The 17,496-nt window shown below is 37.0% G+C and overlaps 4 protein-coding genes across 4 annotated transcripts; 1 reads left to right on the plus strand and 3 right to left on the minus strand.

Annotated features, from left to right (window-relative positions):
- Nucleotides 1-104: 104 nt before the first annotated feature.
- Nucleotides 105-8,518, minus strand: LOC149734013 (uncharacterized). Its single transcript, XM_089880425.1, has 9 exons — nt 8,360-8,518; nt 8,055-8,201; nt 3,522-3,641; nt 2,887-3,064; nt 2,525-2,621; nt 1,931-2,046; nt 1,541-1,711; nt 837-988; nt 105-437 (listed from the first exon to the last, which is right to left on the minus strand). The coding sequence occupies exons 1-9, from the start codon at nt 8,403-8,405 to the stop codon at nt 289-291; spliced, it is 1,176 nt and encodes a 391-aa protein (XP_089736551.1). The 5' UTR covers nt 8,406-8,518; the 3' UTR covers nt 105-288.
- On the plus strand, nt 4,228-8,053 carry LOC149734014 (uncharacterized). The gene is made up of 6 exons (XM_089880418.1): nt 4,228-4,642; nt 4,918-5,198; nt 5,447-5,821; nt 5,975-6,439; nt 6,815-7,039; nt 7,712-8,053. The coding sequence occupies exons 1-6, from the start codon at nt 4,305-4,307 to the stop codon at nt 7,831-7,833; spliced, it is 1,806 nt and encodes a 601-aa protein (XP_089736544.1). The 5' UTR covers nt 4,228-4,304; the 3' UTR covers nt 7,834-8,053.
- Nucleotides 8,519-9,137: 619 nt separating the features above from the next.
- On the minus strand, nt 9,138-14,716 carry LOC149734015 (propionyl-CoA carboxylase beta chain, mitochondrial-like). Its single transcript, XM_089880419.1, has 11 exons — nt 14,086-14,716; nt 13,834-13,953; nt 13,436-13,561; nt 12,821-12,934; nt 12,304-12,456; nt 11,922-12,109; nt 11,651-11,732; nt 11,196-11,319; nt 10,584-10,792; nt 10,027-10,225; nt 9,138-9,741 (listed from the first exon to the last, which is right to left on the minus strand). Exons 1-11 carry the CDS (start codon nt 14,302-14,304, stop codon nt 9,620-9,622), a joined length of 1,656 nt encoding a protein of 551 aa, XP_089736545.1. The 5' UTR covers nt 14,305-14,716; the 3' UTR covers nt 9,138-9,619.
- LOC149734016 (uncharacterized) lies at nt 14,286-17,494 on the minus strand. Its single transcript, XM_089880399.1, has one exon. The coding sequence runs from the start codon at nt 17,492-17,494 to the stop codon at nt 14,726-14,728; it is 2,769 nt and encodes a 922-aa protein (XP_089736525.1). The 3' UTR covers nt 14,286-14,725.
- Nucleotides 17,495-17,496: the final 2 nt, after the last annotated feature.

The following is a 17,496-nucleotide window of genomic DNA, read 5'->3' on the forward strand; positions in this document are numbered from 1 at the left end:
TACTGAGACATTTTCAACTTTATTAATTAACTCTTTCTTAAAGCTATTACTTGTTAAGATATATTAAGTATAAAATTGATAAAACCTATTGAACACACAAAAGAATCTGTAAACACAGTATTTTATTTTGGTAAATCAAGCGGTACATCACCACATTTGGGAAATACGTTTATTTTATTTTTTTAACGGAAATGCATGTACAATTACGACAAATATAAAACTGAATGAGTCTAATAATTTATTTATGATAAAGCTTTAAACAATAAACAAGAATTAAACGTAAAATCTTTATTTTTTTAAATTCTGATTAAACAACTGATCAATTTTGTCATTAAAGTCGAGAGCTTCTGTCCATTTTTTCGGAATTGACTTCCCCAATGCTCCTGCTGACGCTCCTAGAAGTGCTCCCAGCGCCGACCCTCTATGACAGTTCTCGCCTAATGGTATGTGCAAGCGGTTAGAACCAAAGTATAAATGAATTCGTTTTGTTTCTTCTGTCACAGTAACGAAGGCCTCACGGTAAAACGACAAATACCCGCTTTTGTATAACACAGATGTACAAAACTTATTAAATGAAGGGTGGGGTCATTACAGCTTGTAATAGATGGAAAATAAAGTGTGTAGGTAGCCTACAGAAGCTCTTCTTATACATCCGAACATGTTAAAGGAATTGTTAAAGTAATTGTTCCATTCCAAAGAGGTGGAAAGTTACGTAGTAACTTTTAAGCAAGCACAAGATGGGAATAAAACAAGTGTGGGCTATTTGTAATCTTCCCCACCCTAACTATAAGTGACATTCATTCAACAGTACATAACAATTATTAACTTTCGCTTACCTCCTATATTAACATTCATAAGTATACCACTTTCAAAATCATCATAGTAGTGCCTACATATGTGATAGATATTTGTCATTGCTCCTTCTATGTAACAAGCAATACCAATTTGGTCAGTGACTCGTTGAAAGGTAGAAAGAACGTCAGTCGACCTAGTGAAAACGAAATAATTTAGAACCAAGTCTTCTACGAATTCGTAAACCGTGTGGTAATCTTTTTTCGCGATAAGAATCATAGTCCAATGGTTTATAAGATAAATACAGTTGGCAGTTCCGTGTTTCCTGATTTTGTAAATATTCTTTGGTTAATACCAGATGAGAAAAAATAATCAAACATGGACAACCTTACCCTAGCCTATACTGTATAAGCACATTTTATAAGACTTTATTCATGATATTTTAATCTTTACATTCAACCTAAAAAGAGCTATGCAATCTCACAGAGGCCCGCAAGCTATATATGTGGTAAGACGCAACCAGTCCGATGATTGTGTAATCAAATTGTGAGTCACATATTCACAAAACGTCAATCTACACAACCACCCACAAACTTTCATTCGTTGGAACTCGTAACCAGACACGAGGTGCATGTACCAGAACACCCATGTTCTAGGGAATAATGTAGCCCCCTCACGATATCAAGTGCCATTTATTCGATCACTAAAACACTAATATATTTGCCTTAGTACATTAACCAACACTTACTTTTCAATCTTTGCATCAAACGCATTTATCATATGAACAGCAGTAGGTCCAAGACATTCCTTTAACGCCTTCTCAGCTTCGTCACGTAACGATGCACCTCGAACCACAGAGTGCAGAACCGTAATATAACGAACCAGGTGTTCGTCTATCAGATTCACCGGGTGTGTTATCCTTAATAGTAGTATTATTAAGGTGGGTTAGGTTGGGACAAGTTTTTTTCTTTCATATCGTTCCATTTAATATCAATCTCATTTGTTTACAAAATTTTATACAACCTTAGCCCTCGATTCTAATTTTTTTAATTGTTAAAAACAAAATCAGCACCCGTTTTATAATGACTGTCGTTGTCCGCCACGCTGGGTTAAGTATAAGTTTATTTCATTTATTTACCTTACGAATTCTTTAGCAATTTTCACAACATGGTCAAGTGGTCGATGAATGTTGTATAGAATGATAGGCAAGGGAACAACGAACAATCCGACTGCTTCAAGTTGTTTATCAGGTGACTTGAAACAAATAACTGTTAAAGCACAACTTAAGCGTCAGCATGTAACCAAAATATGCGGAATAGAAATTAACTGCTGCCGGTATTTATTAAAGCGACCAAACATCATTTCAAGTAACCAGTTGTGTTTATAGAAGGTTAGGTAAGGTGGTCTACGTATTTTTTTTTATTTGATTTGGTAGTAAACAAAGAGTATTTACAGATTATATAACCAGATCCTCACGACTCTAAAATTTGTGTTAATAAATGTTCAAAGCACCAATATGAAATATGGGATAATATGTTCAAATGTTGTTCATCTTACCCCACAGTACTATTATAAAGGTTGGAATAGGTTAACTGTGGCGTATAAATCTATAGGCCATACCAACAGCATAAGCTTGAAAACTGAATACGAATTAAAATGTATGGCCGCTACCACCAACACACATATAACTGATATTAAGTTGTCGCATTACATGTTTAATATATTGCCTCACTTGTTTAAGCATTCTGTCAGATCTTCGTTTAGCAAACTCAAACAAAGCATCACGGTCCGTCGGTTTATTTGCGACAACCCAATCCGCAAAGAAAGCCCTGTAAATAAACATTGTACGTAAACCTATGAGAAAGGACGTTACTAAATGCATTCGGGTAATAATAGCTTAAAGTCTAAATATGAACACTTTAGATAAAAATAAACATAGTACGATGGAGAAAGATGGGACATCAGTTCATGGTATTTTCTCGCCCCATTTATTAGGTTTCATAATTCTTCGAACATTTTTTGTTTTCTATCAAAAGGGACGAGAAAATAAAAGATGTCCCATTTTTCCCAATCCTATTATATATGCATTAATACCTGTGCCACGACTCGGCGTATGTATCGTTGTGAGAATTAGGAGTGGTCATAAAAACAACATAATCGTGAAGAACTTGTTTTATAAGGTCGGTATCAGAATCAAAGCCCCTGGAACTTAAAGTCCTCATAACTTGTAAAGCGCAATGGCAATTCAATGTGTTTTGCCCTGCAGCCATACCTAAAGAAGATGCCATTTTGAGCAAGAAGTTTTAAGGAAATAACTGCCATTTTTGCTAGATTTTGTGAAATACTTAATAGAAAATATCAAATTAAATAATCTAAAATCCTAGTTTGCTTAGTACGGTGTTTTTTTCAAGGTGACACGGTGTTTTTCCAATCACTTAAGGGACCTAAAGTTTAGGTCATACTAAACCTTACGGGTAAAAGCTATAGATCACAGTTTTAAATCTTACGCAGCTTATCATCAACCTGTATTAGTCAAGTAATGTTTTAGCACTTAAAAATTGTTTTATTTCCAGAGTTGTGTTTGTTTTGGTGTTTAACTTGCCATATTATGCCCTGTCGATGTCATGCCGGATGTCCCAGGGGTAAAGTTTTATTACGACGTGCAATTTTCAAGCATTACATTAGGCATGCTAACAACAGTACCAGAATAAAGAACGCAGTTATCCTACCTTGGTGATAATGCGACGTTGATGCATTTTCGGACCAGGCATCAAGTTTTCCATGCAGGATTACATTTCCAATTACTGGAGGTGGGTGGTCTTTATCTGAAGCGTGTCGTCCACTGCCACCTGGAATTATTATAAAATCAGTTTAATTTAAGGAATGAATGAGTTACTGTTAAATTTATGTTGGCCTGCTTTGTACCTCACAATTTAGACAGCCCTCTGTTTAAATACAACTCAATAGAAAAGATGTTATAGCAAAGACAAAATATTAATATAACTAAATAGGCAAGAGACAAAGATTCGCTGTCCGATTTTTCATAAAACGTTCGTTGTGGAAACAAATTTTACATTACAATGCAAAAACCACACAGCCGCATAAAAGGTTTATAATGTGACAAAAAAAGCTAAAATTAGAGGAAATTCTGTATAATCTATTTTATTACGTATTCTTACAATTATATCGCTGTCCCGTCTTTTTTTCTGTTTAACAGTTATTTATTCGCAGGTTTGCGTGTGTTTATATCTCGTAAAAATATGGAAAAACTAACTATGGAATGATTTAAAACTTTAATACTTGGTCGCCATTTTTTGTTTTGAAGCGTTAAGCGTCGTCAAGCAATACAAACGTCATTATCGAGAATGTGTAACAAACGAGCATTATTGCAGCATTGTTACGTCATAAAGAGACAAAAACAGTATCAATGGAAAAAAAATCAAATCGCTACCAGTCTAAAAATGCAGACAGAGCACAGCTTGCTGATTTAAATAGCAAATTTAGAAGTTGCAATGAATGCTGTGCAGTCGAACACAGGAAATATGTTCAACGTTGCCGATATTTCAATGTCAGTCGCGCTTTTTCCTAACAAGTTGTATCGCATGTTGAGCGATACGCAGTGTCACTCACTATATTGGGGTGTTAGCGGCGACCACTTGGTTATAAATACAAGAGATTTTGAGGACGAGTTACTGCAAAACACAGCGGCAAGATGGCGATATCAACTAAAAACAACATCGACTACAAGCTTTATACGACAACTGCACGCATACGGGTTCAGAAAAGTTATAGAAGGCTTTTGTTTAGAAAGACCTGCTGAACCAAACCATATACGAAGATATTACCATCCGTAAGTAAAAATATTGCTTAGTCGATTTACACACAAACTAATTAGGACAAATTTATTGCATCTATGCAAATGTTATATTTAAAAAAATCATTGAAACACCCTGTACAAACTTAATATCAAATTTATTACAAATATTCATGTATGTGATTTTACCGCTCGCTTCTATCAGGAAATGCTGAGTTCGAGGCTCAATGCCGATACCATTGGACAAGACACTTAACTACAGCAAGGATTAAACTACATTCATTCAATTAACAAAATTTTGCATTTTTTAGTTATTTTCACCGGGACCGTATGGACTTGCTCGTTTTCATGAAACGTAGCGTGCGAACATCAACTAGAAGGCCCATCAGTTCATCTGCCATGGCCCAAGTTGCTGGCCCTGCGCTCCTAAATCGACACCTTATGACCGGGTTACCGGGCTACAGGCAGGACAGAGCCATGTTTACCGAGTTCCGACCGAGACCACCGCCTGTTTTCATGTCAAAACGTCGGCGAAAAACTCAACCGATGAGGCACCCGTCTTTTGACAACAAACGCTACAAAACTGAAACTGGTGACTAAAACTAGTTACCTATGTAGTACTGTGGGGTAAGATGGGATACGTTTAAGCACACATTGTCCCATATTTCATATTCAAGTTTTTACCGAATAACAAAGGTATTTTATTTTAGAATACTGAGGATATAAATATGGTTATATAATTCTTTACATATTCTTAGTTTACTACCAACCACCTTCATACCACAAGGGACCCCAACCTACTATATATGCATGTTTTCTTTATATTCCTTTGATTTTTAGAACCTTCTGTCCAGTTTACCGACGATAGCTCCACCAGCATAACAGCGAAGTTAGAACAAGAAATGAAGAAGCATCTCGAAAGTTACAGGAATTCCTCAAACCCAAACTGCTCAGTTAGTGATAAAACTCACAAGTTTAATTTACCAGTGAAGGCAGAAGCAATAGACGTTGTAGGTTTTCCTAAACCGAAACAGCCAAAAATTTCCGACCCAGAGCCAAAAATCTCCGAAAAGTTGCCAGAAAAACAAAAAAGTCCGAAAAAGGAAGAAGAGCCGCAGAATCGGATGTTTACTCGGAGTAGAATCAAGAACATGGCTGTTGCATCACCAGAGAAGAAAGAAGAGACAGACGAAGAAGAAGAGACGTCAGAAAGTGGTAATTCTAATTTATCCAGTACATATACACAGATATAAAAGAGCTCGTTTAAACTCATAGCCGTTTTAAAAATCCCTAGTTCCCCCTAACCCATATAAAATATAATAGCAAGGTGAAAATAGCAACAAGCATAAACCTAACACAAACTTACAGACGAAGAAAGCAGCGATGATGAAAGTGAAGAGGAAGAATCAGAAACGGAAGAATCGGAAGACAAGGATATAAACGTCACCAGATCGGATGACGTCACTAGCCAAACTGGTGACGTCATCGTCACTAGATCTTGTGACGTCAGTAACAAGTCTAATGACACTAGCAGTACTCCCCACAAAACCATCAGCAAACTAACCAACATCACCCGGAAGCTTAGTGACGTCATCACCAAACCCCATGACGCCACGACAAGATCCAATGACGTCACGATTAAGCCTAATGACGTCATGGACCAACAAGAAACAAAAGAACGCGACCACCCGAAGGTTATACGACCAACCCCACTCATGCCTACAAACCCGCACATGTTCCGGGATTACCACACGAACCCCAAGCACCCACCCTCGTTTTACCCATGCCAACCACGCACAATCGCCCCTCAACAGCCTAGGTTCACGTCGCCAGGTAAGGAGAATATAGCTGGAGGAACGTAATTTATACATAAAAAGGTTAAATAACGGATAAGCACTGCCTGTTTTGCACTTAACCGTTTTTGTGTCAGTAGCCATAAAGCAAGATAATCACAGCATGATTTGGATACTTAATTTTAAGCGTGTACATCAGTTTATACAGAACGATGGCAACATTATACATTCGCCAAACCAGCTACGAAGACATAAATCTCCCGCGGCGATTTAACGCCATTTTAATTATCAAAACGACGAATCGAATTATCGCTAACATTACCATACGTGTGTATAAACAAATTTCTACAATACGAATTAAAAACGTAACAACTACTTTTACTATTCTATAACTTGCATTATCATACCACTACAGGTAATTTTCCCGCATTCCCGAACATGGGAAATCCCCCTGTTACGGTACCACCGTACTCAGTGCTACAACCAGCATACATAGCATGGCCAACCAGGAAAGCTTACTGTTCACGTACTAAGCAATGGATGCATCCCCGTCCTACTATCATACCATTATCATACAACCGCCCACCCTCCAATACAATGAGCACATCCCCGAATAAAAGTGGACCACAAGAGCAACAAGGTAAATAAATGGAATATGGTTTTTATCCTGCGTGCCGAGGAGTGACGACCGTTATAACACGGATGTTCTGTTTCACAAACCTCGTACCCGCGTTTTAGTATACAATGTGGGGAAAGGTGGGACCATGGCCTACTAAAGATATCTTTAGTAGGCCATGGTGGGACTAGTTTAACCGTTCGCACACGCAAACTAAAAAAACCTTCGGCTTTACTATGATTTAACGAGCATTCAAAAATAGCACTTTACTATTTCGCATTTTTTTACCAGTTCAAACTATACTGTTGTATTTTACATATTTTTTTAATATTTAAAAACGGCAATCAGCTTTGACGGGCATTTTATAAAGTCGTGATATTACTGTCGAATAATTCTGGAACCTTATTTTCCTGATTATCATTAAATGAGGGTCCGTAAAAAGAAAATTTAAAAAAAGTCTCGTCTGACAAAGTGTCCCATCTTCCCCCACCCTACTATATCTTAGAATTATAGAAGAGAGTGATATTTTACAACAACAACGCTAACGTTATATAATTCTGTAAATATTCTTTGTTTCTTCTTAAATGGGACGAAAAAGAAAATAAAGGCATGAACCATCTTACCAATACATAACATTATAAAACATTACGTTTTAAATCAACGAGAGTTTACTGTTTTTTTTTCTTCTAAATTTAGGGAGTTTCCCGTTTTACCCACCCTGGGGACCAATGATCAAGGACAAGCCACCTTACCCCTACCACATGATGCATGAACATAACTTTAACCCAATGCCCCACGAAAATAAAGACAAAAAATAACTTTTAAAACACTGGAAACATTAATTATCGCCGATCTCTAAAAACTGTGACTTTTTTTTTACTTTTTAAATTTGGAAAGATACGTTTTTTATATGCGACAAATACTTGAGCGATTGATGATTTGGGAAACTTTTAACGATGTAGCCAAAAATATTTCTTTCTGTCATCTTTCTTTCCTTGTGTCATTGTTTTCAAACACGCAAATAAAAACATCTGGTTACCTTTGTTTGATTTGCGCAGTATGCTGGAGGGGTGATCGCTAAGTGGTCTCTCGTATTTGCTTATCCACCCGTTAAAGTCTCTCTTTATGTCAAGCACGTTGTAATACCAGTGCACTGGCATTGCTACAGAATCGCCGATGAACATACCTATTATACAACGAACATATATTATGTAACTTAATCTCTTGTTATTCTGAAAGGGATCTTCTGATGCAGGCCAAAAACAATTGTCAAAAGATCTCTTTCAGAATTTTAATACACCAGAAACATAATATAATTCATTGCTTGTGCTTATAGTTACCAACCTTTAATGGCAAGTCTCAAGGCCTCTTGCTTAACGTGTGAAGTCATTACAATTTTCCACGAACAGCGTCTGCGCACAACTCCAGTGTACTTACATAACAGACCTCGAGAATGACTTACATAACAGACCTCGCAGTTCGTTGTATTTGAACTGCCTTTTTCCTGCAACAAGCGGGGCGTGAGATTTCATTATTTACGTTTGCCAGTAGCCGCGCCTCTAAATAAGTATTGTTAAAAACACAATTGGGAAATATGGGATTTAGGTGCTAACAGTATTCCATCTTACCCCACAGTATTATATACATAAGCTGTGGATAAATAATTGAAAAAGTAAGGGTCGTAAAAAAGGCTAAAATACTTCACAGGCATTAAACACTTTCTATCATTAGCTATAACACGTGTTATACTCGGATAAATTCAATCGGTAACATGCCCAATACTCGTATAATAAAGTACACGAGACTTTTCGAGACGTTACGCAATGTACGCAATTTATTCTCAATCTGTAGCCACACCCCTTTTACGCCCACATCTGTTCACCGATTGGGCCCAGCTAGATTTTGCCACAAGCGATGTGAGAACATGGGAAACCACAGATATTGCGAAGTTCATTTCTCATATGCTTACCTAATTCACGATCGTGTCTTACATAACATAGTTGTATAACCGTCATAAATAACTAGACACGTACTTCAGGAATAAAAATAGCTGACAGGACGTTTAAGACTTACAATATTACGTTTAAAACACGGTAACAATTTTAAAAGAGCAACAATAGTATTGTCTTTCACAGAGTGTATTTAAAACGCAGTAAATTGGCTTTTTAATAATGTGGCAATGTATAGTTTTGTAATTTAGCTAAATGATTTGCATAATGTACAGTACAACGCATTTACATACACTACATATTTTAGGCAAACTGGAGTCTAACCGAATAAGAACTAGGTCGAACTAATAAAACCAAACAATATCACCCACTGTGCCATATTTTGCAGACAATAATGATTTATTAATATACTCACATGATGCAATAAGACTTAAGTTAAAAACAATAAGATTAACATAATTCAAATTTGCTGAGCTAGTAAAATATTACGTCACGTGATGACGTGGACACAAATTTAAATTCTTTTTTTCACATAGGGATAAGTTTTTAAAATTGCACTCTAGGGACTGTGTCATCGTGTGTGATTATGACATCATATGAGGATGTAACGACATCATAAGAGGATGTTATGACATCATAAGAAGATGTTATGACATCATAATGGCATGTTAGCGTGTTTCTTCCATGGGTTGGATTGTTGTTTACTTGCAAGTAATTTTAAGTCGCGACAAATCCTTGAACGTGTGGTTCGTGGCTCTATGATGTCATCAACATAACCTGTCAATCAAATCATGATCAGATAAGCATACAGCAGGGGTTGGGGAACTTTTTGCTACGAAAGTCATAAAAGCTACATATTTTTAACGGACTTCTGTGAGGACAATACAATGTTTCAAATTGTTTTGTTTTTGTAAAACCAAATTATTATAAAACAAAAGCATTTTTGAGCACAGTTGTTACAAATTAACTAATAGTTTTGTAAAATTTGTGAAACAGTTTTATTCAACAGGCTAAGAAATGACAAATTCGATTTATTTTATAAAACAAAAAAATACAGCTTACCTCTAGTAGCAGCAGGATAAGGGTTTGCAAACTTTTCAATATATTCTGCCTCTTGTTCTGCCTGGTTTGTTTTACCACGGAATATAATCTGAACAGCTCCCTTAGCTCCCATAACAGCTACTTCAGCAGTTGGCCATGCATAGTTGATGTCACCTCGAAGATGTTTAGATGACATCACATCATATGCACCTCCATATGCCTGGTGGGGGCAGTTTTTGAATTTTTGGATAGAATGAATAAAAAAAAAAACTTATTTATCTTCAGGTGCCAGAGTAACAAAGGAGTTCTGTTTCATATACCTTGTGGCTTGTGCCCATTAAAGAGTTAACACGTATTTAAATTTGTGGGTTTTCTGGTATTACTATCCATATAAAGCATAGAATCTGGTATCCTTGGCTTACAATGCAAGAACGTAACCACTAAGGTGACTTAAGCCTTGGCAGCATTAAAATATAAGTCAGTATACTAAAAGAAATATCAAAAAAAGGAGTCAGAACATTAAAAGATGTATCAAAAATAGAAGTTAGCAATTTTAAAACATCGCAAACAAATCCTACCTTCCTAGTGATTACTGTTATTTTTGGCACAGTAGCTTCAGCATAAGCATACAAGAGCTTGGCCCCATGTCGTATAATACCCCCATGTTCCTGCCCAGTGCCTGGTAAGAATCCAGGTACGTCAACCAGCGTTATAAGTGGTATGTTAAAGCTGTCACAGAAGCGAACAAAGCGAGCTCCCTTTACTGAAGAATTGATGTCAAGACACCCTGGGTGGTGTGTTAAAGTTAAATGTTAAAACTATGATATGATATAAAACATTAGAACATAAAACTAGCACTTAAAAATGAAAAATAAGCTGTATGGCATAGAGAATTACACTTTGAATACAATCAAACTATTTGTAACTGTTGTGATTTCAAAGGTCTGCTACGTCCTATTGAGGTTGGATAAAAATTGCCACAAGATCCTATTCAGCCTAAAAATGCTAAACATTATGGGTGATGTCCTTAATAACCAAGCATTTATCCTCGTCTAAGCAGCAAGCAGGACTATTCACTTGGAAAACCCATTTGTGACCACTGGGTTGGAGAATTGTCCATTAAGTATGTTGCCCAAGACACATACATTCACAATGGTAGCAGCGTCAAGCATAAAGGATCCATTATTTACCTGAAGCAACTTTTGGTTGATTCCCCACAAACCCCACAGTCCTTCCACCCATCCTTGCAAATCCAACCACAATATTCTTTGCATAGTTTGGCATCACTTCCCAAAAGTAATTGTTGTCTGATAACTGTGTGGGGAGATAGCTAGTTAGATGACAACATATCAAACACATTAAAGTCATCTTAAAGTCTGTGAATATGGTCCTTATGAGCCGCCTTGATCGGCAGATGAAACGTGGATTTTCAATAAAATCAAAATTAAGTTTTATGCCAGAAAAAAGTTTGTAAATATATTGTGGTTGATAATAACTGTAATTTCAGGTCTTCTGGTGCAGTGCACTTCACCCACCACCTATGGAAGATATTAGCACAATAAACTTTTAACTTCTATTACTGACATGGCACCCAAGGCCAGTCTTTAAAATAACATTGACATATTTAGGAAAAAGTTGAACTCACTGATTTAACAACATCGATCATATCGTAAGCTTTGGTGCTCTCTAGTGGTATAATGTTGTCCAGTAGAGGGCAAAGGCGATCACTGTCATTGAAATATCATATATTAATACTTGTTACTTCGTTAAGAAAAAACTTTATTTTGTGGTTACGGCAGCAAAATACTATATTTCGGCATTAATAGGATATTTGTTACAGTACTCCTAAAGAAACCGTAAGACTAAGTATATATATATGTTTGTATAGGAAATCATCAAGTAATAAACAAACTAACCTTGGATCATCTGTGGATACAATTGGTGCGTTGTCTTTATTACTCATTGGAAGGAAATTATAAAATTCTCTCAGTTGTAACAACGCATCAATATCATCATCAAATGCTTTATGAGCCACCCCTGATACAGTTGTGTGAGGTTTCGCTCCACCTAACTCTTCGGATGTTACGTCTTCATTTGTAACTGACTAAAAAGGTAGAAAGGTACAAATATAACTAAAGGGTTTATTGGCCTGGGTTACACTAGTAGCATAAATAACCAGTGGAAAATGCCATTTAAAAGCTTTGTTACAGAATTTTAAGCTGAATACATACCGTTTCTGCCAACAGACTTTTTAGATCGAGCAATATAAAACAAACAACAAAATTTCACACGACCTACCTTCACAACATCAGGTCCAGTAATGAACAAATATGAAGTATCTTTCACCATGAATGTGAAGTCAGTTAGTGCAGGTGAGTACACGGCACCTCCTGCACATGGACCCATGATCATAGAGATCTGGGGCACAACACCTGATGCCATTACATTACGCTGTGGGAGGAAACTTGTGATGAAATAAAGTAGAGTGCCATATTTTTGTTTGTTAATTGAGTTAGTAGTATCTTAATATCAGACTAGATATTATGTTGTGGAAAGTTTATGTCTTCTGTCAAGTTATAACGCTGCCAATATTGGTGTCTTTGTGAACGTATATGATATATTCCTACACCCATGTTCGCTGTTAAGTTATAACATGGGTATCCTATGTATTTCTACCAGAAACATAACACATTAAGTTCACTATTGCAATATACAAAATGTGTGTCTACCTATACATCAGACACACATGATGCATTCATAAACATACTATCTGTAGAAGACCAAACACACAGTAAAGCAACAAAAGATATAAAACCTGGAAAATATCTGCATAACCAGCAAGTGATTCCACACCCTCCTGTATTCTTGCTCCACCTGAATCATTTAAACCAATAACAGGAGCCCCAACCAACATTGCTTGGTCCATTATCTAAATATATATGGAAGAATAAGTATATAGAGATCAATGGTGCAGTAATCATTAGCTGGTAACCAGTGAAATTATACAGCACAGCAAGTATCAGTGAAAGCTAAGAAACATTTTCTAACTTTACGGGTCACCAGCCTAACGGTTTACCTAATTGACTTGTTAAAAGAAGAGTTAAAAATGTTATGATACCTGTATGGCCTATTGATTAAAAAAAATTAACGTATATATTATATACCCGCATGGTGAGGCAATGACTGTCGTTATAACAGAGGTTTTCTGTTTCATACACCGCATGCTGCCGTTATTAGTTAAATATAGAAACAGCAAAAGGAACTATAAGTAGGAATGGCTTGTTAAAAAGATTTTTTAAATTATTGTATAGGCTACTGAATATATGAATGTAACTAGCATGGCAGGGCAACAACAGTTTTTATAACGTTTTGTTACATACACCTTGTGCTCGTTTTACGTATTACAGCAACATATAAACAACATACAAACCTTGCATATCTTCTGAGCATGAGCACTTGATAATGAGCCACCAAACACAGTGAAGTCTTGAGAGAACACGTATGCTTGTCTTCCATTAATCAGTCCATGTCCTGTCACTACACTATCACCAGCAAACTAGAAAAAAAAAAAAATGTTTTATAAAAAAAACTTGTAAAAAATAGTGACAAAATCTGATTCGATTGAAAGTTAGAACTGGTTATATTTATGTGGTGTCAGTTAAATCCAAATTGTCATTTTTGGAAAAAAAACATTTTTATTGTAACGTTAATCCGTCAGAAATATTACTGTTTACAGATTATCATTAAAATATAACAGTTTGATGGTTAGTTGCTAGGCTATATAATCACTAATACAACATGAAAGTTTATACAAAGTTTCTAAAATACTTTGTTTTCAGGTGCGTCCATTCCAAAGTCGATACACCGCTGTTCAACAAACATGTCGTACTCAGTGAAGGTTCCAGGATCAAGCAGAACCTCTATTCGCTGTCGAGCTGTTAGTTTGCCCTGTGATAGCAAAAATAAACATATTGTAATGACACATGTTATGAAGATCCCAACTTCCCTCTGACATAATGTGCCAACAGACTGGACTTGACCCATATCGGAAAAAAGTTATAATAATGCACCATACACCACCTTCTTATGCTGAGCATCAATCCTTTTCTGCCCTCCACCCAATTTCGCAAGTTTTCGTTTATTTTTTATATTTTCCTGGATAGATACAGAAGCCTGGCTTGATGTTCGGATGCATGTGTTGTGGCATGTAGCTACTAGATTTGGTAAACGGCGACATAATGTTAAATTCAACATTGTGCTATAACACCTATTCGTAGACCCTGTATGTGGTGAAAACATAATGAAAACAAAATGCAACTAACTTGAAGCAAGAACATATGGAGTGTAAATTACAGTGAACTCATTTAATCTGGAATTACAGTGTTTATAATAAGGAACAGTAAGTTAAACATGAAGAGCTCTTTGGTTAAGCATATATCTAAATGGAACTTGTATTATAAAACAATCAGTAGCACACAGCAACAAAGGCTAAGATGAAATAAGTCGATCATGACGAGAAGCTCAGGATAAAATGTATGGGCTATATATGAACTCAAATAAAATATGTATGGGGCTTATTTACAGCAGATAAGGCTAAGGATGTATATATACACAGTGACCAATGGAATTTCTAAAAAACACACATAAATATTTTTTGGTAAAAAAACAATAAAGTAACAAAAAGCAAACAGTATATTAGATTATCAAACAGCAACAGTGTTCATGGTTTGAATGGATCAAATCGTGCGATCTCGTAAATTCTGTCGCAGAAAGGGAGATAGTTGACATCGTTTTTACCTCCAATCCTCACATTGAACTTTGTGAAGATCACCCTGAACTCTTGTTCACTGAGGAGTGATCCCATCTCTAGTTCACTGAGGACTCGGTGGAACTGAGATCTGGACACTGTGCCGTTGTGGACGCGATCGTAATCTTCAAAAAGCGGGAAGAGTTGGTTCCTCGTCTTTCTTACATGTTCAGCAACTCGACTCATGGCCATGTTGTATACAATTTCCGCCTCCTCAGATAATGTGTTCAACTGCCATTCTACTGGAGGTTTAAACTGCGTAGGAGCAGTGAGAGGTTGCTTCTCCAAGTGCTTCAATGTAAAGATTGATTCTATTTCATCACTGAATGCTAAGTAATCACAGAAATCTGGTTCGCCTGGTGACTGGAAAGTGTCGCTTAGTAATTTTACTTCAGATTCCTTTAGCTCCAACCCAGCAAGATCAAGAGCCCTCTTGAAGTTTGGCATAAGTATTCTTCCAGTTTTAAGCTTGTCATAATCCTTCATGAACTCATACACTCGCATTCTCTCCTTTGAGACTTTGATTTTAATTTTATTCATGATGGTTTGAACATCAGTAAGAGCATCAATTTCCATTGGTTTCTTATGAGCATTGACAGCTTGTAACTCCTTTAAATGCTCCTTATACTTTGGAACATCACGTATCTGAGGCATTAGCTCACCCAGGAATCTTATGTAATCAAACCCAATGCTATCAGTAAACTTACACTCAATAGCATTCACTTCACCTTCATCTGCATGCAAATCCAGTGAAGCTAGACACTGCCTGAATTGAGATTTTGTGACATGACCGTTGTTATGTTTGTCAAAATCCTGGAACACTGGTTTTGCGAGAATCCTTCTCTGTATTGCTCTGCTTCTCATTCTTCCCATTGCTTCTTCAAATGCTTTGAAGTCATTCTCTGAAGCCATACTCCACTGTAAATTAGCTCCTTCTTTGGGCAAGATGAAAGACTCAAGAGGAGCAACTTTTTTAGTTGGATCTTTCTCCAAACCTCGTTGCGTGAACACAGATTCAATGTCTGTGAGGAAGTTGGTCCACAGCACACAATCTGTTTTCTTTGGATCAGAGTACATCTCCAGCAGAGCGAACACATGCGCCTTATCAAGCCATTCAACACCCATTGAATTCAATCCACGTGTAAATATTGATCTCGAAATAGAACCGCTTCTCAGTGGATCAAAATCCTCAAAGAATTCTCCAACTCTGATCCTGTTAACTAAAACATGATGTTGTATTCTCTGTATAAGTTCATTCATGTTGATATGGCTTGTATCGATCACTGCCGCAGGTGGTGGTGGTACATACTCAGTACCTGGTATCGGTTTCGAGGCATCCACTGTATAATGGTTAAACTCCTGATCAATAGCTTGGCAAAAAGCAGGATAGTTCACATCCTGACTAGTTGGTTCTTCAAACTTTCTGCACAAAAGCTTCAAGTCTTCTTCACTTACATCTAGACTTAGAAAGTGCAGGATTCTTGCAAATTGTGACTTGGTAACATTCCTAGTGTAAGCCACACCACGATCATAATCCTTGAAGTACGGATAAAGTAGAAGACGCCTTTTCCTCACAACTTCACCAAGATTAGATAAGACTTCAACCAAACGTTGTTCTTCTTCAGATGAAAGCTGAGCAAGCGATCTCGTTAGAGCCCCAGATGGTGGTGAAACTGGGTGAATGGTCGGTTTCTTTTCCAAGCCAGGAACATTGAACGCATTCTCCATGATGTCACAGAATGCTTTGTATTGTACCCTACCATCAAGAGTCTTGTAGTGCTCAGCCAACTTTGCGATTTCCTTCTTTGTAAGATGAGCTTCTTTGCCACAACCAAGGGATAAACCACAGATGAATTGATTCTCAGTTATGACTCCACTTCTTAACTTGTCATGGTCTTTGAAAAACTCAGTGGTTCGAATCCCGTTTTTATAAATGGCCACTCGAATTTGATCAAAAATTTTCTTCAAATCTGGGTTTGCTTCAATAGAGGAATCGTCATAGACAACAGCAGATGGGTGCTCTGATACTGTGGTTGCCAACACCACTTTATCGATGGCTGCCACATTTTTAATGTGTTCTACATCATGGTGGAAATTTAGGTAATTTGTCATCCCTGGTTTAGAGGGGTCTTGGTAATGCTGTGCTAGAAGCTTAATCTCATTCTCCGTCACATCAGGTGGTCCTGGGAAGCGTCTTGCGAATTGTGACATCGTGACCAAGCCATTGTGATGGCGATCAAAATCCTCATAGCATGTTCGAATATTGACGCCATGATAGGTGTAGTAGTTTTGTATCTTTAACAAAATAGAGTCAACTTCCTTTACAAGCTCAGGACCAAGTTGAACATGGGACCTCTCAGTGCCAAGGTACTCCAAAGTTGGGACAGTCTGAGACTCTGGATCAGCTTCTAACTTCTCTGGGTGGAAGTTCTGATCAATAACATCAGAAAAAGCCCGGTAATTTACCATTCCATCTTTCAAGCAGTATTTGTCGGCTATCTCATCTATTTCCTTAGCTGAGAGCTTCAAGCCAAGAAATTGATCAAGACATCTCTTGAACTGAGAAGCTGTAATGGACCCAGATCTAAGCCGATCAAAATCTTTGAAAAACTCAGACACACGAACACGTTTGGTCTTCAATGATGTACGAATATTGTTTTCTATGTTGTCCACCGCTCCCATGC

Source organism: Ciona robusta, chromosome 7, assembly GCF_009617815.1.
Source record: "Ciona robusta chromosome 7, ASM961781v2".
Lineage (NCBI taxonomy): Eukaryota > Metazoa > Chordata > Ascidiacea > Phlebobranchia > Cionidae > Ciona > Ciona robusta.

Coding starts and splice junctions, on each gene's coding strand:
- LOC149734013 (XM_089880425.1), bottom strand. CDS start 8,405: ATGACTTCACACGTTAAGCAAGAGGCCTTGAGACTTGCCATTAAAG. Junction 8,202..8,359: donor CTTGAGACTTGCCATTAAAG/GTTGGTAACTAT, acceptor GTTGTATAATAG/GTATGTTCATCGGCGATTCT. Junction 989..1,540: donor TTTGATGCAAAGATTGAAAA/GTAAGTGTTGGT, acceptor CGTTTTCACTAG/GTCGACTGACGTTCTTTCTA.
- LOC149734015 (XM_089880419.1), bottom strand. CDS start 14,304: ATGTTTTCACCACATACAGGGTCTACGAATAGGTGTTATAGCACAATG. Junction 11,320..11,650: donor TGATCGATGTTGTTAAATCA/GTGAGTTCAACT, acceptor CTCCCCACACAG/TTATCAGACAACAATTACTT. Junction 9,742..10,026: donor TTATCCTGCTGCTACTAGAG/GTAAGCTGTATT, acceptor TTTGATTGACAG/GTTATGTTGATGACATCATA.
- LOC149734016 (XM_089880399.1), bottom strand. CDS start 17,494: ATGGGAGCGGTGGACAACATAGAAAACAATATTCGTACATCATTGAAG.
- LOC149734014 (XM_089880418.1), top strand. CDS start 4,305: ATGAATGCTGTGCAGTCGAACACAGGAAATATGTTCAACGTTGCCGAT. Junction 5,822..5,974: donor AGAAGAGACGTCAGAAAGTG/GTAATTCTAATT, acceptor ACAAACTTACAG/ACGAAGAAAGCAGCGATGAT. Junction 7,040..7,711: donor TGGACCACAAGAGCAACAAG/GTAAATAAATGG, acceptor TTCTAAATTTAG/GGAGTTTCCCGTTTTACCCA.